At 34.9% G+C, this 23,096-nt stretch overlaps 1 protein-coding gene across 10 annotated transcripts in view; it reads right to left on the bottom strand.

Moving 5' to 3' along the window:
* CDKL3 (cyclin dependent kinase like 3) overlaps positions 1-23,096 on the bottom strand; it is a 99,282-nt gene that overhangs the window by 44,896 nt on the left and 31,290 nt on the right. For 7 of the 10 annotated variants that reach the window (XR_009611115.3, XR_009611118.2, XR_009611113.2 and 4 more), the window contains exons 7-10: positions 19,989-20,077; positions 17,613-17,766; positions 17,175-17,498; positions 14,177-14,339 (exon numbers count right to left, since the gene is read on the bottom strand). Coding sequence is in view for 2 of the 10 variants with exons in the window: in XM_060636128.2 (XP_060492111.2) it covers positions 14,177-14,339; positions 17,175-17,498; positions 17,613-17,766; positions 19,989-20,077 (730 nt within the window). In the remaining 8 variants the exon portion in view is untranslated. Of the gene's footprint in view, positions 1-10,170; positions 10,226-11,106; positions 11,217-14,176; positions 14,340-16,837; positions 16,976-17,174; positions 17,499-17,612; positions 17,767-19,988; positions 20,078-23,096 lie in introns of those variants that run through there. The other 3 variants (XR_009611119.2, XM_060636129.2, XR_009611120.2) reach the window with 3 other exon arrangements.

Below are 23,096 nucleotides of genomic sequence, written 5' to 3'. Positions count from 1 at the left end.
CCTATATTAACCAGTAACTCATCCTCTCCAACACCCTAACATAGCCATGTTTGTAACATCGCCTTACCTGCTCCACTAATGTACAGACTTTGAGAAAGTCCAATATAGCCTCAAAAGATGAAAGCTGGGAATTGCTAGTCTACACTTCGTTTCCCCAGGATGGAACAGAACTACAATACAGGGGTGCCTGGGTGGCTCAGTTGGTTGCATCTGACTCTTGATTTCAGCTCAGGTCGATTCCAGGGTCGTGGGATCAAGCCCCACATCAGGTTCTGTGCAAGATTCTCTCTCTCTCTCCCTCTCTCTCTCTCTCTCTCTCTCTGCCCCTGTCCCCTACTTGTGCTTTCTCTCTCTCTCTGAAAAATAAAAAGAGCTCCAATACAAGTATCTCTCATTTAACATAGCACAACTTTAAAAAGTGCTGCCAAATCTGCAGAGATTAATTTTTTTCTTAACTACAGAAAGAGATATGTTATACAGTTCTCTTTTGAAGCTCTAAATGCCATGTTTATTCTTTTTTTTAAGTCTTTATTTACTTGAGAGACAGAGAGAAAGAATGAACAGCATAGGGACAGAGAGAGAAGGGGACAGAGGATCTGAAGTCAACTCTGTGCTGACAGCAGAGCCCAATGAGGCACTCAAACTCACAAACCTGAGCCAAAGTTGGAGGCTTAACCGACTAAGCCACCCAGGTGCCCCACCATGTTTTTTCTTGTATTTAATGGAACATTTATACATGAAGAGCAGGTCTTTGTTGTATTGCTGCCAACTTCTTACCTAAACAAATGAAGAACAAGGCACAGATACCCTCAGAATTTTCACAGGCAGTATGCAACAAGAGTAGAGAGTACCTCCACACTGAATGTATTATCCAGGGAATGAAGTCAGGATACATTGAAACAACTAGGACAACAGAACTAAAATTAAAGACCATGATTCGGCATTTTTGAATGAGACTCCAAAGGTACCATGAACAATTAAATTTCATCATGAAAACTCACTATGCCCTGTGTATTTTAAATCTTATCCCAGTAAGTCCTTACAATATGTCTAAGATAAGTTACTCTTGTTCCCATTTCCCAGGTAGGAAAATTGAGGCAACAAAGCACCACACGCAAAATCACCAGTGAAGAAGTGGTTTACCACAGCCTTTAGACCATCATTCTAATTCAGGTAATCTGATACTAATCTGGACTCTATTATATCATATGGCTTTTAATAAAAATTGAATGTTCATTCAATAAATATTTTTAAAAAGATAGAAGCCCCAGAAGTTTATATAATTTCAGAAAATATTCTGACACCACCACATACTCTTTTTGGAAAAAACAATTTTCTGAACTCAAATCTATCAAAAAACAACAAGGAAGATTATTGATGACAGAATTATCCATAATAAATCTTGTTTTTAAAGGTTTTCACAAGGCGTCATATGCTTTAAAGATTTTAATAATACTGTTCAATGTAATAATTAGTAGCCACAAAGAAATTATTCAGAGAAGCCCAAGAGATGCTGCCTGAAATGTATATAAATTATCTATGGCTTAGTTTGTAATGTCCTAAGACTTTGGAGTCATTCATGTGAAACAGCCCAATACCTAGCATGCATTTTTATTGTAGCTCTCTCCTAGAATACCAAGAACCATTGATGTGGAGCAAAAAACATTGCTGTATTAGTGCCCCATCTTCATCTCCATACACTAGTTCAGTCCAACAGAGGACCAAGTAGCTTATCCTCTATTAAACCAGGGCACATAATGGCTCCAGATCCTGGAAATGCTGGACCCTAAGCTCCCTCTGCAGGAGGTTGGGACTATCAGACTTCAAAGAGAACCTGATAATCATTTTTACTCTTGGACAAGAGGGACATATAGACTATGTAAAGCCACTGGACACCTGTAATCTATATATTGCTATCTATTAGATGAAAGCTACTTGTGAAGAGAAAGAACCTTAACCAAAGACAGTGTGAAAGTCAATCTAAGGCAAAACTCATTTTATTTACTGCTTTGAGTTATACATTTCACAGGATCATTAATTCTTTCAATGCCATGTGTATCCATACATTTAGGTAAGTAAGTCAGGAACTCATGGAGCAGGGATTTAGTGTTTGACTCATTGCTGTATTCCCCATGACTGGGAAGGTGCCTGGCATATTTTAATGGAGGGAGACCATTAAAAAACAAAACAAATAAGTAAAATATGTAGATTGCCAGGTAGAGAAATGCTATATGAAATAGTTAAAAAGGGGAACAAGAATGGGAAAAGTCATAATTTTAAGTAAAGTCGCCATTTATGAGTAAAAATCGGTAAGGAGGTTGTCTTGAACAATTGGTAAGAAATATTGTGCATAGTAGTAGAAGAGTAAAAAATAGTCAAATCCTGGAAATTCTTTGAAGGTATAGCTGAAAGAATGTAGGGGATGAGAGAAAGGGAGATGTCCAGGATTATTCCAAGATATTTCTGCTGAGCAAATGGAAGAATGGAGTTGCCCTTAACTAAGATGAGGAAAATATGGAGGAGCAGGAGGGAGTGAGGAAGAGATCAGGATCTTAATTTTGGACATGTTAAGTTTGAGATACCTATTATGTGTTCTGGTGGAGCTGTTGAATGGACAGTTGGAATCTGAGTCTGGAGTTTAGGGGTCAAGTCCAGGCTGGAGAGAGAGAACTGAGAGTCATCAGTATGTAAATGGTATTTAAGGCCATGAATCTGGATGAGCTCACCAAAAGACTACACAGAGAAAAGAGAAGGTCTGAGAACTGAGCCCAAACGTTTTTTGATTATTTAAACCACAAAATCATTATATCTCCTGCTTTCCCTTTGTTTACAGGGCTCACTAAACTATTATTAAGATAAAGTAATCAGATAAAATAAATTCATAATGATTGTCATCCACTATTCTTCCACAAAGCTATAAATCAACTGTCTAGTGATTCTTCCTAGGTCATCTTCAGGTTTCAAAATTAAGGTAAATAAACTGTTGTTTTGGGGGCACCCAGGTTAAGCGTCTGACTGTTTGATACCTGTTCATGTCATGATCTCACAGATTCCTGAGTTTGAGCCATACATTGGCTGTGCACTGATAGCATATAGCCAGCTTGAGATGATTCTCCCTCTTTCTTTGCCCCTCCCCCACTCACACACTCTGTCTCTCTCAAAATAAATAAATAAACTTAAAAAAATAAATCCTTTTTTTTTTAAACACTTATTCATTTTTGAGAAACAGAGAAAGGCAGAGCATGAGTGGGGGGAGGGGTAGAGAGAGAAGGAGACACAGAATCCAAAGCAGGCTCCAGGCTCCAAGCTGTCAGCACAGAGCCCAATGTGGGGCTCGAACTCACAGACCATGAGATCATGACCTGAGCTGAAGTCAGACACTTAACAGATTGAGCCACCCAGGCGCCCTAATCTGTTTCTTTTTTTTTTGCCCATAAGATTTTAAAGAAGGGTGGCTCAGTCAGTTAAGTGTCTGACTTTGGCTCAAGTCATGATCTTGCAGTTTGTGGGTTCAAGCCCCGCATCCAGCTCTGTGCTGACAGCTCAGAGCCTGGAGCCTGCTTCAGATTCTGTATCTCTTTCTCTCTCTCTCTCTCTCTATCTCCCCCCCACCCCTGACTCATGCTCTGTCTCTCTCTGTCTCAAAAATAAAAACATTTAAAAAAAAATTTAAAAAAACTAAACAAACATTAAAAAAATAAAATAAAATAAAGTAAAATAAAATAAAATAAAATAAAGAAGGGTGCTACATTTATCTGCCTTCTGAGAGGTTTCCCAAATAACCACTTGTAACTAATCGATAGCAACTATCTCTCAGCAATCCTAGGATGAATGACAATATATTTACACAAGTTTTTTTGTTCCTTTGTTTTTTTGTTTTGTTTTGGACAAGTTTGAATACACCACAGCTTTAACTAGTTTTACCCTCTTCTCTTTTAGTTTGGCTTTCATCGCACCCATTGTAAGTACATACTTCAGGTTATCTGACTTCAGGATTACTTTTTTCAGAAAAGAAGAAAAGTTATTATAATTCTTTGCCTTTACAGAGTCATCAGTTATCATCGTTTCCTAACAGTGTAGGAAGAATATGTAGGCAGTTAGGACACTAGCAGGATAGTAGGACATTTTCCTTGTTTCTATATTTTTGCTTTTTATTAAAATGAAAAGAATGATTTCTTGTTGTCATCTTGTAACATAAGTTTCCTACATCACCAAAGATTTCTTGATCATTTCCTTATGCATTTCTGCTAGTAGTTTTACTAACATGGGCCAATTTCCATTTAGGGCCCTTTAATTTATACTTTGGCAAAGAGTTCACAGAATAAATTAGCATTACAATAACCAGAATAAGAACAACAAAAACAAAAGGTATAGGCTCCTATTTACACATAAGGGAGCAAATTCCTGTCCACATATTCATATCCTTAGGGATGGTCTGAAACTAAAATAGAGGAAAAAAGGGACATTTTATATACTATAGAGCTATAACTTTTGATAATGACTAAAGTTTTTTTTTTAATTCTTAAGATAAATAGCATATGTTATTCAATACAATTCCATTGCCTAAAATAGTGACTGTATCTCCACTACCAGAACTCTTAAACTGAACTTCTAGTTCCAGCCATGATGGAGTAACAGGTACTGGTCTTACCTCAAACAACAATAAAACTGGACAAAACACATAAAACAACTGTTTCAGATACTGGACAGCAGATCAGGTCAATTTTATCAGAAATAAAAAGGCCCTAAACATACATGCACTTAATAACAGAGCTTCAAAATGTATAAAGTAACTGCTAACAAAACAGAAAGGAGAAAAAGACAAATCTAAAATTATAGTTGAAGATTTCAATATTCCTCCCTCAGCAACTGATAAAAGAAGTAGACTAAAAATCAGAAAGATAAGAAACCTAAATACAGTATCAACAAACTTGATCTAATTGTCTTTTATAGAACACTATATTCAACTTCAACAAAATATTTATTTTATTTTTATTTTTATTTATTACAGAGAAACAGAGAGAGTGTGAGCATAAGAGGGGCAGAGATAGGAGGAGACACAGAATCCGAAGCAGGCTCCAGACTCTGAGCTGTTAGCACAGAGCCCCACGCAGAGCTTGAACTCACAAACTGCGAGATCATGACCTGAGCCAAAGTCAGACGCTTAACCAACTGAGCCACCCAGGCACCCCAAGATATTTTTTTTCGAGAATACTTATTTTCAAGTATACACATTCATTTTAAGTTTTTTTCAACATTCAATAAGATAAACCATATGCTGGGACATAAAACAGGTCTCAGCGGATTTAGGACCGAAATAATATATTCTCTGAAAATTAAATAAAAAATTGATAATAGTAAGATATTTGGAACCAACCTAAATAGTTGATGATTGAACAACAAAAGAAATCATAAAGGAAATTGGGAAATATTTTTAACTGATTGAAATAATACTATTTAAATTTGTGGCATACAGTTAACATGGAAATTTAAAGCTTTAAATGTTCATATTAGAAAAGAGGAGGGATGCCAGGATGGCTTAGTTGGTTCAGTGTTCAATTTCGGCTCATGTCATGATCTCATGGTTCATGGGTTCCAGCCCCACATCTATCTCCCTCTGGATTCTGTGTCTCCCTCTTCTCTCTCTCTCTCTGCCCCTCCCCTGCTCACACACAAGCTCTCTCTCTCTTTCTCAAAAATAAATAAACATTAAAAATTTTTTTTAAAATAAGAGATGAGAAGTCTCAAGTCATGACCTCAGCTCCACCTTTCAGGAGCCAGAAAAATAAAAGTTAATAGAAAAACTGCTTCTTCTACTCATAACACTTCTGACACTACCTGGAGTTAGGCCACAGCTGAAGGGCTCAGTGCAAGACTGTCCCTCACTTCAGACTCCAGTCACAAGTCTGAGCCTCTTCTACTTCTTACCAACTGGCTGTAAATCAGGAATTGCCACAACCTCTTTCTTGGGTCTAATAATTTGCTAGAATGGCTCACAGAACTCAGGAAAGTGGTTTACTTGCTATTATCAATTTATTATAAAGGATACAATTCATAAAGAGCCAAATGAAAAAGATGCATAGGAAAAAGTATGTGGGGAGGAGTGCAGAGTTTCCATGACTTTTCTGGGTGCATCATCCTCCCAGGACCCCAATGTATTTACCAATTGGAAAGCTCTCCAAATCCCTTTGTTTAGGTTTTCATGGAGGTGCCAGTATATAGACATAATCGATTAAATCATTGGCCACTGGTGATGAACTCAATCTCTAGCCCTTCTCTCCCTAGAGCTCAGAGCTGAAAATTCTAATCCTCTTGTCATATTGTTAGTTCCTCTCAGAACCAGCCCTTTTACTCTAAGAGGCATCTCATTAGCAAAAACTCAGATGTGGTTGAAAGGGGGCTTCATTATCATAAACTCAGGTATGGGGGTGTCTGGCTGGCTCAGTCAGTAGAGCATGCAACTCTTGATCTTGTGGTTGTAAATGTGAGCCACACGTTGGGTGTAGGGATTATCTAAAAATAAAATCTTTTAGGGCCACCTGGGTAGCTCAGTTGGTTAAGTGTCTGACTCTTGATTTTGGCTTAGGTCATGATCTCACAGTTCATGAGTTCAAGCCCTGCATCAAACTCCATGTTTTTACAGAGCCTGCTTGTGATTCTCTCTCTCCCTCTCTCTCTCTGCCCCTCCCATGCTCACTTGCATGCACACACACACACACACACACACTCTCTCTCTCTCTCTCTCAAAATAAATAAACTTTTAAAACATCTTTTATTTTATTTTTTTAATTAAAAAAATTTTTTAATGTTTATTTATTTTTGAGAGAGAAAGAGTGTGTGCAGCGTAGGAGCAGAGAGAGAGGGAGGCAGAGAATCCGAAGTAAGCTCCAGGCTCTGAGCTGTCAACACAGAGCCCAAGGCGGGGCTCGGACCCATGAGTGGTGAGATCATGGAAGTCAGATGCTTAACCAACTGAGTCACCCAGGCACCCCAATAAAATCAGCAACTTTGATGAAATGAATAAATTATTTGAAGGAGGCAAATTACCAAAATTGACACAAGGAGAAATAATGGATGTGGATATCTCTTAAATAAATTGAAGGAAATTGAATTTGTATATTAAAATATTTCCACAAAGAAAATTCCAGGACTTGTTGGCTTCCCTGGCGTTTCTTTATTGTCCTTTCTTTTTTTTTTAAGTTTATTTTAATTTATTTTTGAGAAAGATGCAGAGAGCAAGTGGCAGAGGGGCAGAGAGAGAAGGAGACAGAATCCCAAGCAGGCTCCACACTACCAACACAGAGCCCTATGCAGAGCTCAAACCCATGAACTGTGAGATCATGACCTGAGCTGAAATCAAGAGTCCAACACTTAACCGAACTAAGCCACCCAGGCACTCCCTCCCTGGAATTTCTAACAAACATTTAAGGAAAAAAGAAAATCAATCTTTCAGAAAATAAACGAAGAGAGAACACTTCCCAACTCATTTATAAAGCAACGTAACACTGACACCAAAACCAAACAAGTACAATATAAGGAAAAAAAAAAAGGACTAAAATTCCTCCTTAACATGAATGTCAAAATCCTTAATAAAATATTAACCAACCAAATCCAAAACAAAACATAAAAAGGATCAAGTGATATTTAATCTCAGGAATGTAAGGTTGATTTCACATTCAAACATCAGTTAATATAATTCACATTAACATAATAAAGAAGGAAAATCCTAAGAACATCTCAGTTGTTATGGGAAAAACATTTAACAAAATTTAACATCTGCTTGAGCAAAGAGAAAGGGAAGAAACCTTCCTCAGTGTAATAAAAGTCATGTACATAAAACCTGTAACTAACATCATAATGGGAAAAAGCTGAATGTTTTCCCTCCAGTACAGGAAAAAAAGCAAGGATGTCCATTCACTCTCACTACTTCTGTTCAACATTGTCACATGTTCTAGTCAGTGCAATAAGGCAAGAAAAAATAACAAAAGGCATAAACATTGGAAAGGAAGAAGTAAGACTATCTTTATCTGTAGATGTTATGATTGCCTATCTGGGAAATCCTAAGGAATATAAAAAAAGAAGGAAGAAAAGAAGGAACAAATGAAATTAGGAAACCTACTAGAATAAATTAAGTGAATTTAGCAAAGTCTCCGAATACAAGATCAAGATAGAAAAACAAACTGTACTTCTGTATATTAGCAAAACCAACTGGAAAATGATATTTAAAAACAATACTATTTATAATGCATCAAAAAAACAAAATACATAGAAACAAATTTAATGAATGACGTGTAATACTGGTATAAAATATTACAGACAGAAATTGAAGAAGATCTAAATAAATGGAGAGTTTATCCTCATGTATTGAAAGACTTAATATTGGGGTGCCTGGGTGGCTCAGTTGGTTGAGCGTCGGACTTCGGCTCAGGTCACGATCTTGCGGTCCGTGAGTTTGAGCCCCGCGTCGGGCTCTGGGCTGATGGCTCAGAGCCTGCAGCCTGCTTCCGATTCTGTGTCTCCCTCTCTCTCTGACCCTCCCCCGTTCATGCTCTGTCTCTTTCTGTCTCAAAAATAAATAAACTTAAAAAAAAATTTTTTTTAAAGAAAGACTTAATATTATTAAGATATCAATTTTCCTCTAACTGATATATAGATTTAACACAATCCCAATTAAAATCCAAGTAGACATTTTTTGTACAAGTTGAATCCTTTGATATTGATGTAGGATCAACAAATACCCAAATGCAACAGGTAAGAGGCAGACTGTTGAACCTACTACAGGGAACAACTCTTAATTTCCCTGGAGGAGATGAGTTGCTAAAAGTAACAGGAATTCTATTAGAAAAGTAAATTATGTATAATAATCTCAGGTATTAATTCCAATCAAACTTAAGATAAAAAGAGGGGCACCTGGTTGGCTCAGTCAGTCAAGTGTCCAACTTTTGGTTTCAGCTCAGGTCATGATCCCATGGTTCGTGAGTCCGAACCCTGCCGGCTCATGGAACCTGCTTGAGATTCTCTTTCTCTGTCTCTCCCTTTGCCTCTCACCCACTCGTTCTCTCTGTCTCTCTCTTAAAAATAAAATAAAAACTTAAAGATAATTAAAATAAGATAAAAAGTATTACAATACTGTAATAAAGAAATTACGTTTTCCTTTGTTTCTCATGTCTATTTAATAACTACCAAATCAGGTAAAGCCCTGGTAAAATACCAGATAATGCCACTTTATTATTGTTGTTGTTGTTTTAAGAACAGGACAATCAAGAATTTTAGTGGTGTACCTCTTCCAGGTTGTACATATCTTATGGAATAGAAAAAGTCTGTACCAAATAAAAGGCACTATCAGATGGAACAAGGAAACTGGAAGAGTGCTGGGAGTCATTCAAAAGAATAAAAGGATTATTAACTAAGTGGAATTTAAGTGAAAACAAAACAAAAAAGAATAAAACAATTTAAATAACACTTGAATATCATACAATCTTCAGATATTTTATAAATATTTTAAATGCTTTTACAGCTAAGAACATACTTTTTAAAAAAAATTTTTAATGTTTATTTATTTTTGAGAGACAGAGACAGAGCATGAGCGGAGGAGGGGTAGAGAGAGAGGGAGACAGAATCCGAAGCAGGCTCCAGGCTCTGAGCTGTTAGCACAGAGACTGACGTGGAGCTGGAACTCATGAGCCGTGAAATCATGACCTGAGCCTAAATTGGACGCTTAACTGACTGAGTCACCCAGGTGCCCCAAGAACATACTTTTAATCATGTAAGGGTAAGAAGAGCTTTTAAAACAATGGGTCAGATATTTCATTAAGAACTCACTTCAGGAAGCCTGAGCATTCTAGGAGATAAAAGAGACTTCAGGTTATGTGATTAGCAAAGAGCAAATATCAGAGTATGTATAGTATGTGTTGTATGACAGGATGTGTTACGTAACTCAGTAACCATGGCAAGTAAAGAAGCAGGCGGAGAGGGAACTTCATAATTCTAAACTAACAGAATTCTTAGAAGAATACAAAACACTGAATGGTTTGCTAACGAAACAAAGTTGGATGATGCTAATGCAAGATGCATGGCTGTCTTAATAGCTCATGTTACATTTCTATTGTACATAAAATAAGAGGAGACTTGCCAATTTGTATTTTTAAGATTTAAAAGAAAGAACACTACCAGAAAAAAATCTGTTCCTCTTCCAATTCTTCCCCTTAAAATGGCCATCTCCACCCTAAAATCAGAAACCAAGCCAGTAAGACCAGAAATAAGAACTTAATTACATGCTGCCAAAACCTTGACTGTATTAGCGTTAAATTATATGTAATAATATGTTTTATATAAACTACTAAATGATAAACATGCAGGTCAAGCCAAAAGATTTGCTTCAGTGCTGTCCTCAATTTCAATCCTCTTAAATGACCTTCATGATATGTTTAAATGCTGTTCCAGAATATTTAGTGTGGAACCAAATCTTATTTCACGCTTATCAAGTGTAATTGTTTGCTCAGAAATGTTTGGTGCTATTAGACATTGGGATCTCGTTTTAATACACAATTAGAAACTTTTCCTTCTATAATTATAAAGTTCTGAACCAAAGCTAAGAATGACCATTGATTATACATGACTAAGACAACACAACATCAAATAAAATTATCTGACTTAATGTAAGTTGCAGTTTTATTAGAATGTACCAGTTGGGCAATTTCTATAACTTAGTGTTTAAATTAAGAAAACATGAATAATTTAAAGACTAATAAATTTTTAAAAATTTCAGTGAATATACACATAACTACACAGGATTTATGGTGTATCCGTAGGATTCTCTAGTCAGCATTCGTTGTGCGTGTAATATTAATAAAAAGGATTTTTTTTTTTTTTAATTTTTTTTTTTCAATGTTTTTTATTTATTTTGGGGACAGAGAGAGACAGAGCATGAAAGGGGGAGGGGCAGAGAGAGAGGGAGACACAGAATCGGAAACAGGCTCCAGGCTCTGAGCCATCAGCCCAGAGCCCGACGCGGGGCTCGAACTCACGGACCGCGAGATCGTGACCTGGCTGAAGTCGGAGGCTTAACCGACTGCGCCACCCAGGCGCCCCAGGATTTTTTTTTTTTTTTTTTAACCATACAATGATTCTGGGATTTCCTGAATTTTCAGCTGCTGCATTTTCTACTCTACACCTGGTAGGTTCTTCTTCCTTTCAGTTTGTGCATTTCCTGTATTCTAAAAAGTAAATAGAAACAGGACCTTAATTGAAGAAATGGTGAGTCTTTGGCTAAGGAAATATAGCCACAGATAAGTACTTATACTTTGCACCTGGGGTTTGTTTTATACGGGACACTCTTTAGCAAAGTATTCCTCATGATCATCATGAAACAGAACTGAAAGTGGCTTTTGTATGGACTCTTTTCTCTCTTGCCTAACTCATCAGCAGTAATTTAGAGTTTCTCTTAGATTATGTTGTCTATTCAATATATGTATGTTGATATATATATATAGATATATATATAGATATATGTGTGTGTCAATATGTACACTAGTTCAGCATACATTTAAGATGCCTGAAGGAGTTGAATGTACAACTGGGAAGCACATGGATCTGACTAGATAATTCAAAAACAAGTCAGTGGCACAGCCAGGAACAGAACAAGAAAGTTGCTATATCCTATCTTGCATTTTTAAAACCATGTCATACTCTATTGTGCCCTAAAATAATAAACTACCAATTCAAAGTTTAGTTTCTTAATTCTGACATTAACATATTATGAATGGGCACATATTGTGAATGGGCAGCACAAATAAACGACAACTATCACTGATTACTTCTCTAATAACTATAACTGTTTCAAGGTCACTCTTGAGAAGGTCAACTTTTAAGCGTTCTACACCACAGGAGCAAGAAGGGATTTTCCCTTCCTATTTTTTTTTAATTTTTTTTTTTAACGTTTATTTATTTTTGAGACAGAGAGAGACAGAGCATGAATGGGGGAGGGTCAGAGAGAGAGGGAGACACAGAATCTGAAACAGGCTCCAGGCTCTGAGCTGTCAGCACAGAGCCCGATGCGGGGCTTGAACTCACGGACCGCGAGATCGTGACCTGAGCCGAAGACGGATGCTTAACCGACTGAGCCACCCAGGCGCCCCCCTTCCTATTTATTTAAATGAAATCTTTAAATGAAAGAATTAAGAGTTCCTTTCTTCCTGCATTGGAATATAATTTTAGTTCCAGAGGCTCTCATGGGACAGTGGGATAAATACATGCAGCACGTTACCAGGAGCCTAATACACAAACTCAGGGAACTAATTTAGTCAGTCATTTGAAGAATGTGCAAAGGGTGTGCTACTCAACAAGCTCCGACATCAGTAAGTCACCCAAGTTTAAAACTTTAAGGCCACCTCACTACTTTCTACGGTGAACTAAAAAGTGACCCTTAATGACTTTCTTGTTCTATCTAGAAAACATCTCTTTTCTGCAAAGTGGATTGTGGAGTTCTTAATAAGTTCTAAGCTAAAAATAAGGCCTAAGCATCACTTTGAAGATATATCTAACAGTATTTGATAACTCTTTAATCCAAATGATGTAGCGATTGAACAGACTTGGTGAAAACACCTTCTTACATGGTTTCGAAGTGTCTCTATTTTGCTAATTTCTTCAAATTTCCTTAATAAGTATGTGCTAATTTCATCATGAATTTAAAAATATAATCAATTTTATTTATAACATGAGAAACTGATTTAATGAAGTTTCTCACCTTACAAATGTGTAGCATAGAAGGCCATTTCTATGATTTAATTCATACCCATTCTAAAAGAATACCTTTAGAGAGTATACATTTGGATACTGAGGATCTTGAAGATTTCCAAATAAATTCAAGACTCTCTCTGGGAGATAGGGGTTGGGATATTTCAACAATATTATCTGATAGCTAGCTGAGAACAAATCTTTGTAAAAATAGAACTATTGGTGGAAAGCAAAGATGGCAGAATAAACTGAAGAGAAAACAGGAAGAAAGGGGCTCAGCATTACATAATACACTCAGCATACATAATATTTTCCCTGGGTACCGTATATTCTAATCACTCAACGTTCAAATGAGGGTTAGTATTAATTACCCCAAAAAATAACTTCTAAAAACTTTTATTAATATGTTACTTTCAGAGAATATAAATCTGTTTCTCAGGTTCAAAGATTACAGAATTTTGAATGTTTATGTAACTTTTAGTAATAACTAAATTTACACACCAAGTCAAGGGTTCCAAACAGCACTCCTTACTAAAATTATAAACAAAAAAGGTTTTTTTGATCCTTATTATGTAAAGTTGGTATTTTAGTTGAATCTGTTTTCTTTGATTCCCTTTTCAGCACTTTTATCTGTTTAACTTTTGCAAAAATATATACAACAGTGACAACTTGTTATTCCTACCTTGAAATTTTACTTTCCTTTTTAAGAGTTTCAAATAGAAATTGTGATATCCACTAGAGTCAGTTCCTCAATATATTAAAATGGAACTTAATAAATCATCAGCTATAGTGGTAAAACATGCCAATCATAAATGATTTGTTTTACCACTTTACAGATAGCCTTACAGGTATTAAAAGAAGACATTTATTTTTTAAATTCTGCATATTAAGTGGATCAGATAATTCCTCTTGAATTACATTCAAGTACTATATTCTTGCTATTATAATAACTTTTCACAAGGTGTCACTGTTCTTCAAAGAAACAAAACATTTACTCTGTAAAAAAAAAAAGTGTTTCATTTTAAGAGCTCAATACATGTTACAAATCTTAATCTACTGTATCTTCGGATGTCAGAAGCACATATATCATTCCTACTATTGTATGGGCAAAAATCATGGAGAAACAAAGGAAACTGATTTACTCCAGGTCATATACGGAACCAAAATCACTTTCCTCAAATACTGTACGAACATTTCAACAATACTGAGCTACTGAAAAATTTGTCTTTTAAAGTTTTCTTAATCCTTCTTTAAAAGTATCTCCTTTAAGACTTACCTCTTCTTTGACTATGAGAAAAGAAATTCTCATCAGCTGAAAATATTTTTCAAAGCAATCTATTTTCTATCTAAATTATATTATAAATGTAAGCTATCTTACAAAAAAAAGGTCTTGTATAAGATAACATCTGGAAATTTGTAAAGCTGTGCAACAGATATGTACCTTCCATTCCTTTCATCTCCTTGGGCTGTATCGTGAAAGGCAGTTCTGGGAAATGGAATTCCTTCCTGTCAGATCTGGAAAAATTCAGCTTTCTTTTGTTTCCATTTCCTATTTGATCATTTTGACCTGTTCGCTCATTAAATATACCCTTCTCCATTTGGCTCTAAACAAACAAATAAGTAAGAGTTAATTTAAAAAAAGATGTGTAACTATTTTTTGAATCATAAGCCTAAAATTGCCAGCCATTTGGAAGGTAATAGGATAGTCATAAAAGGTCTACATTTGCAAGGTTATTTAATAATTAAGAAGTAGAATAGAATACCATTAAACACATAAACAGATCGAATTCCAATAAAAGTTTCATGAAGCAAACTTTTAAAGATATATTGGATAATCTGAGAATACTAGTGTTGATGAGAAGCATAATCTTAACTTTTAATTTATAATCCTGCTCATTGTACTCTGACTTTGACAAACTGCTTCAGTTCATTTTATTAATAATTTATTTTCCATTTACAAAATGATGTACTCTGGACATATTGAAAACCTGAGAACCCAGAACTCTAGAAATGTGTTACCTATTTTCACTCATTTGGCAACAGATGACAAAAAATCTGCTAAGTTAATGAACACTCTACCACAATGTAATATGTAGTATGCCACTGTGTAAATATATATTAACGTGCTTAATGACTTGCTTGCTCTTAGATAGATTTGTGTTGTTTTCATTTTTTATTATTATAAATAACATTATGCTTCAATTTTTAATAAGCTACTTCCCTATGTAAAACAGTAAGGCAATGAACTACACTGATTGCATTTTTCTTTAAAATAATTTTTTTTAATGTTTATTTATTTTTGCGAGAGAGAGAGTGTGTGAGCAGGGGAGGGGCAGAGAGAGAGGGAGACACAGAATCTGAAGCAGGCTCCAGGCTCTGAGCTGCCAACACAGAGCCTGATGTGGGGCTCAAACTCGTGAACCGCAAGATCATGACCTGAGCTGAGGCTGGATGCCGAACCTACTGACCCACCCAGGTGCCCCACTGATTATATTTTTCTAGTGAAAAGTTTGATGTGTCTATTTGGTAATTGCCTTTAATCTATAAATAAGATATTAAAAACACTTTGGGGGCAGTAAAAGACCAAAAAGTCTTGTGCCTTTTTTTTTTAAGATTCTATTTTTTTTTTAACTAATCTCTACACACTACGTAGGGCTCAAACCTATGAACCAGAGGATCAAGAGTCACATGCTCTTCTGACTGAGCTAGCCAGGCACCCCAAGTCTTGTGACTTTTAAGGGTGAAAATCTTAACTTTTTTTGTGCAAGTCACACACATACAGAAATCAAATTATAAGAAATTAACGAAAACTGAAAGCACTAAGGAAATGATGGCCTATTTTCATCTCAGGAGGGAAAAAAAAAAAGCTAAAAGCACATTTTTTAAAATGTTGGAGCCCTAAAGATAGAAAAAAGGATTGAATGGGGAGGGAGTCAAGGATAAAGTTTAAAAGAGGCCATGTTTTAATGACTAGGTTCTTGCCTTACTTGAGTGGGACCTACATCCTCTTGCCTGCTATTAGACATAAACTGTACAATAGATTGTGAAGAAGTATGTCTCTTTTTCACTCTTTCAGTCAACCTATTATTTAAAAATGAAGGCAAAGTTATTAGAACTCCCCATAAGCACTTCTGTTTTAGCTTCAGTAATGAAGTGATATCATGGCAGTCTACAGTTTGAACACTGAGTGCCAAAATGCAATCACATTGTGTAAATGCCAATTGATAGAAGTAGGTGAAAACAGAGCAGAGAACAACTTGCTCATGGCTAACATCAGTGGTAACAACCATGTTGTGGGCTCACTCCAGCTGGCCTACTTGGTTTCTTGTATTTGTTCTAAATCTGGATCTCTTAACTACTGGTTTCTGAATTTCTGAGCTTGGTTTCCAAGGCTGGCTTACAACCATGGTTATTGCAACTAGGGTTTTGGGGTCCTCTCAAGAACAAATGGGCTCTTGCTGTCTGTAGACTGTTGTACCTTTGGACTGACACAGAAACGTCCACTGGCCCACTGCTGCAGCCATTGAGCTTTACAACTTACAGCTCAAATGCTAGTATGGGCTTGGGATGCTGAATGTAGTCTCCTTCCTAACCCAGGTTCATGGTAGTGTCCCTAAGTTTAAAGGTTTTTTTTTTATTATTTTATTTTAGAGAGAAAGAAAGAACAGGAGCATGGGAGAGGACAGAGGGGGAGAGAGACAGACAGACAGACAGATAGACAGAGAATCCTAAGCAGGCTCCACACTCAGTGTGGAGATTGGTGCAGGGCTCCATCCCATGACACTGAGATCATGACCTGAGCCGAAATCAAGAGTTGGACACCCAATCAACTGAGCCACCCAGGCGCCTCTCCCTAAATTTAAAACTATCCCTGATGCCTTACTAAATAGACCCTTGCTATATACATCACACTGCCCTTGATTAACCAGACTCATGGTACCAGTCTTTCAATCTGTATCAGTACCTAAATCTATAACTGGCCCAATATGTTGTTTTCCTCCCCAAATACTTGATCTTCAAAGGCTATTTGACTATAAACGATTATTTTCAACTATTCTCCTCCATTTAGAAAATCTGCTATGATACAGAAAAAAATGCTTACTTTGTTATACCAAGGCACATCAGTCCCAGAACCTAGGTCATATCAACTTTTTCTTCTTCAAATGGGAAGAAATTATCCTGAGGCTCTTGTTTTTAAAAGTGAGGTTTTTCCCAAAGGCATAAGTGGAAAATTAGACATCTATATAGGTAAGAAAAGTTAATTTCTTCTATGGCATTCTTAAGAAACATTCAGTAATGTCCTATTATTATAATTTCAATATATCCTCAAATTCAGTTTATATACAGACACTATGAACTTGATTCCTTGAAACACCTTTATATAGGAATGTTGTATCACTTAGGTTCATTTCCTTCTGTCTTTTTTTGTCACAACTCACCTTGGAGTGGGAAAGATTTGACACGGGATTTGAAGCCACCAAATTACTGCTAGTTAGATTGATAGGTGGCATCATCATACTACCTCCAGCATGTGGATCATTTTTCATTCCATTAGAGTTAGTGCCAGGATTGACAGGGTTTGGTAGTTCACTGATTACAGATTTTGTGTCTTGAGATATAGTATGAACATTTTCAATTGCATCCTGTTGACAATGTCCACCTTCACACTCTGTCTTTTTTGATTCTAAGATATCTCCTTTTCCTCCTTTGACTTTAATAACTCTGACTTTGATCTCCTTGGGCCTTTTCTCTTTTTCCATTTCCTGGAATAGGAAATATCCAAACATCCAAAATCTCAGTCAGAAGAACAGTTATGTTTATCATTAGAGTGCTACTTATAATACAGTTATATTGGCCAGAAAGAGAATAGTCTTTACCTTTCCCAAAATTGTAGTACTTAACAGTGTATTGGTAGAAGTTGTTTTCCTTTCATCTTTCCTAAGTTCATTTTCTTTAGAATTCTCTTTTGGCTTTATGTATGAATTGACTTTTGCTTCTTGTAGTAATTTAGCTCTCAGTTCTGGTATAAATCTGATAAAACAAGCAATTATCAACCAATAATCTTTTATTTATATAAAGTATTTTATCTTTAATGTACCAGTTAATCAATTAATTTACGTGCTAACTACAGCATAAATAAGTTATTAAAAATGCACGTGTGCCAAGAGATGGTACAATATTTATTTAATACAAATTGCTTCCTGGTAAAGATAAATCTTCCAAAAATTTTGGCATGGGAATTTACTATATAAAATTTTAGAAAACTTTACTCAATAAAATTATTTTTTTAATTTTCATAAATGTATTATTCTTTCCAAGGAAAACCCAAACCATTTTGTCCTTTTTGTGTTTCTTCAAAGTAACAGTACTTAAAAGATGAACTAATTAGGGGCGCCTGGGTGGCTCAGTCGGTTGAGCGGCCGACTTCGGGGCTCAGGTCACGATCTCGCGGTCCGTGAGTTTGAGCCCCGCGTCAGGCTCTGTGCTGACAGCTCAGAGCCTGGAGCCTGCTTCGGATTCTGTGTCTCCCTCTCTCTGACCCTCCCCCGTTCATGCTCTGTCTCTCTCTGTCTCAAAAATAAATAAACGTTAAATTTTTTTATTTAAAAAAAATTTTTTTAAAAAGATGAACTAATTAGTTTCTGAAATCTTAGTCTAGAGAAATATTTTTAGTACAAAATGTAACAGAATACATCAATATTAAAGGGAGATGATTTTGGTTTTAGTTTGATTTTTTTATGTTACTTATTTTTTAATAGAAAACCATTCACATGGCTCAGAACGTAAAAGGCTGTATTGAAAAGTCTCCTTCCTACCCTGCCCCTGAGTTGCACAGTTCCCCTCCCTGAAGCAGCTATTATTATCACTTTGGAGAAATTTTATTTTATTTATTTTTTTAAGTGGCTCTACACACAATTGGGTCTTGAACTCACCCCCCAAGTTCAAAAGTCACATCCTCCACCAACTGAGCCAGCCAGGTGTCCCTTAGTTTGTGGAAACTTTAAAATACCATTCCATGAGTAAATTCTTCCCTAGTTCAACCCAGTCTTGACAGGGCTGTGCAGGGCACATGTCTAGTAAAGGGGAGTGTGAAGAGACGAAGAAAATAAACAGTGTGATTCATTTGGCTGAATAAGAAAATGTCATACTTCTGCCAAAACTCCTTTGCATTGCAGAAGGCTCTGTGAAAGGGAGAGGTCACTTATCAAAGGAAAAGGTCTTCTCCAAACATTTTCTGAGAATTTGATCATTGGAATTCAAGAACTTTCACCCCATCATGCTAAAATCCTAGTATCTAAGTATCCAGGAGAAATCAACTTGGTCTATGGAGAAGTGATATAAAGCAACTTTTTAATTCAATAACTGGCACTTTTTTCATCAATGGATTTTCAATATACCTTCTTTACATTTTTTATTTTATATTAAAATTCTTAAAATGCTTAAAGTTCTAAGTACTCTAAAGGATTCTCTCTTCTTTGCCTTTTTCTATTATAGTGTATCTTCCATGGAAGTTCCTGGAACTTTCCATGCCTAATCTTAAATTCATCACATTTTCAAATGATGTCCATATTTTCTGACCTCACATCCAAAGACCAACTGAATGACTCTGCAATTAAAGAAAAAATTCTTCTTTCAAAGCCCAAATAGAAAACGGTGGGTTTTCTTTTAAAGAAATACAGCTGATTTATAAATATACACTGTCATTATATGTTTCATATACAATGTTGGACACAGAAGGACTAGAGGCATGGTCCCTACGTTCCAGAAATTTCCATTTTGGTAGGGACAATATGACAACAGGGACTGCAATAGAGAATAAATAAAGCAGAGGGAAAAAAATCATTCGGGAAATAAATGCCAACTATAACATATAGATCAGAGAAGCTGTCAGAAGAGGAAAAACCAGACTATTCTGAGTCAGAGGTCCAAATGGGAATAAAGTTAAACAGTACTGATTGTTTATTTACTATCTTCTGGCCTATGATTGCCATTGAAAATGTGTGTAAAGAGCTTAGCATACTGCCTAGGAAATAGTAACTGTAATGAATGTTAACTACAATTATTTTTATTACAATTTTCATCATAACACCTGTGAACCTACCATACACCTAGTCAATAGCGAGGAACTCAGTAAAGTTTTTGTTAAATTGAATTTTCTCTGTGTGTAACATTAACCTATGCAGCAATTCTCATGCTACTAAAACTTCCTAATATAAAACACTATAAAGTCCATAATCACTCAACATGCTTACTTTTCTATAAATCCATCTCTAGTAAAATACTCATGATGCAAAAGATCAGTTGACGATGTCCTCTCAGCAGGATCAATTTGTAAACAAGCCTAGAAAATGAAAAAAAAAGATTCTAACATTAATAAGTTTCTAACAGGGCTCTATAAGGTAAAAATTAAATTGACCTATGTAGAAGTTAACTAATTACCCAGAGCTAAAAAGATTCTTAAGAAGATGGAATTAGACCTTAGAAATTTCTGACAGTGAGTTCTGACCATTTATTTCCCTAAGAAATTTGTACTTGTAAAGCATTATTACAGGTTAAACGTCCTATGATTCTAGCCAAAACAGAAGTCGGTTTGTTTCAGCTGCAATTAGCAGAAATTAATTTGTTCTTTTTGATCCTCTTATCAGCACCATAAGGTGAAAAGTTCATGGATTATTATTTCCCTTTTACAGTACTAGAAGCATAATTAGTGATTTACCATATGAGGATTTTAACTCATTGTCTGAATCCTAATCCAGTGCTCTTCCTATAATACAACTTCACAAACCTTCAAGCACTCAAATCTTTCAATAATCCATTATAAGAACAGCTCTTTTCTCTTACCCTATTTTGAGAATATTTCAACTGAATAGAGATTTAAAAAAAAAACCCACAAAACAAAAACAGGTGATAGAAGTAAGAGTTTTAAAAATAAATTGAAAGGAGCCTGGGTAGCTCAGTGGGTTAAGCATCCAGCTTCGCTCAGGTCATGATCTTACGGCTCATGGGCTTGAGTTCCTCATTGGGCTCTGTGCTGACAGCTCAGAGCCTGGAGCCTACTTCAAATTCCGTGTCTCCCTCTCTCACTGCCCCTCCCCTGCTCATACTCTGTCTCTCTCTCTGTGTCTCTCTCTCTCAAATATAAATAAATATTTTTTAAAAATTAATCATTTAAAAATAAGTTGAACATAAATCTTTACATGGTTGTAAATAGAAGATATTTTATTAATATTAATTAATTATTAATTAATTAATATATTATTATATATAATTATTAATATATAATATTTATAATCAATAAATAATATATTTATTATTTAATAATATAATATAATATAATATTTAATATAATAATATAATAATTAATATATATATTATATAATTATTTATATATAATATTTATAATTAATTATATATAATAATTAATTAATATAAATTAACATTAATTTATTAATATTAATATTAATGGTAGAATTTGAATAAAATTCATTTGCATCATAATTTTCATTCTTCCTTTTAAAAAAGGCAAAGAATAATAATAATTGGTAACTTTTATTGATGTTTACTGTGTGCCACACAACACTCCACCTAGCTTTTTCCTATTATTTGATCCCAGCAACAACCCTACAAGGTATATATTATTACTCCCATTGCACAGATAAAGAGACTGAGGCCCAGAGAAATCAATTTGTCTAAGATCTAATAAATAAAAGTGTAATTAAAATCCAGAAAAACCAAGGTAATTGAATATAATATTACCTTTTCATTTATGTCCAAATATGTATGTTTAAAGTGATTCACAAAAAAAAGTTGTAAAGATCTGCTATACAACAATAAGAATATAGCTAATGTATAGCTATACTATACATTTTGAAATTTGGTAAGAGGGTAGATCTCATATTGTGCATTTTTTACTGTAATAAAAATATATTGAGTCACAAAGCAAAACTGAATTCATTATCCACTTTATGATGCGGGAATACCCATACCCTTAAAACTGCAACTAGTTAAAAATATATACTTATTTTAGAGTGTAACAGTAATCTGTCAATAAAATTTATTAAGAAAAATGTTAAAAAGTCTGCCCAAGTCATAGCCTATTAGAGGTAGACTAAATTAGTCCTTCTCTGAATAATATAACCAGAAAATTTAAATCTATGCCCTAGTTTGGAAAATGTAAAATATGATACTTTGAGAAACAGACTGGCAGTTTCATTAAAAATCAAACATACACATACCTTAAACCCACCCACCATTTCAGTCTTAGATATTTACTCAAGAGAATAAAACTATACATCTACACAAAGACATATACATGAATGTTCATAGCAATTTTATTTGTAACAGCCAAAAATAGGAAACAACCCAAAACAAGGGAATAGATTAATAATTGTTACAGATCCATACAATGGACTACTACTCAGCAATAAAAAGGAATCAACTACTGATACACACAAAGCCATGAATGAATCTCTAAACCATAATGCTGAGTTGAAGAGTACATACTATGTAATTCCATGTATATATATTCTAGAAAATGTGAACTAATCTACAGTGACAGAAAGCAACTCAGAGGTTGTCTGGGAACTGAAATGATGGGAAAGATAGATTGTAAAAGGACAAAAGGACATTTTGTAGGGTGATGGAAATGTTAGATATCTTGATTGTGGTGGTGGTTTCATAGGTGTATACACCTATCAAAACTCATCAAATTGCAAATTTTAAGCATGTGTAGTTTACTGTATATAAATTATGTCACAATAAACTTGCTTACAAAATTTAAATCTAGGAAATGATACATGCTTTGCCCAAATATTAAGATGTATTTTAAAGTTGCAATAGTCGGGGCACCTGACTGGCTCAGTCAGTGGAGCATGTTACTCTTGATCTCAGGAGTTAAAGTCATATGTTGAGTATAGAGATTACTTAAAAATAAAACCTAAAATAAAATAAAATAAAATAAAAGTGGGAAGGAGTAATTAAAAACAAAAATAAAGTTACAATAATCAATTAAACTGGTACTTACGCTAGATTAAAGAAAGAAATCAATGAAATAGAAATAGACCCAAGCATGTATAAGTATTTTGTCTATGATAAATGTGGCAAACCAAGTCACTGCATTATTCAAGTTGAAGAAAAATATTTACAACATATATGATAAAGACTAATATGCTTATTACTTCACAAATCTATATGAAAAAAGATGGTCTAATTGACAAATAGTTTAATCATTCTTAAATATTGTTTATATTATTTCTATAGATTTATATTATATATTATATACTAATAATTTTTCATTATTATGACCAATTTATATTGTATTATATTAATAATATAGGTAAAATATTCAACCTTTCCTGTAA

The sequence above is a fragment of the Panthera onca genome, chromosome A1, assembly GCF_046562875.1.
Source record: "Panthera onca isolate mPanOnc1 chromosome A1, mPanOnc1 haplotype 2, whole genome shotgun sequence".
NCBI classification, from domain to species: Eukaryota; Metazoa; Chordata; class Mammalia; order Carnivora; family Felidae; genus Panthera; species Panthera onca.
This window is presented reverse-complemented; position numbering and strand designations above follow the sequence as displayed.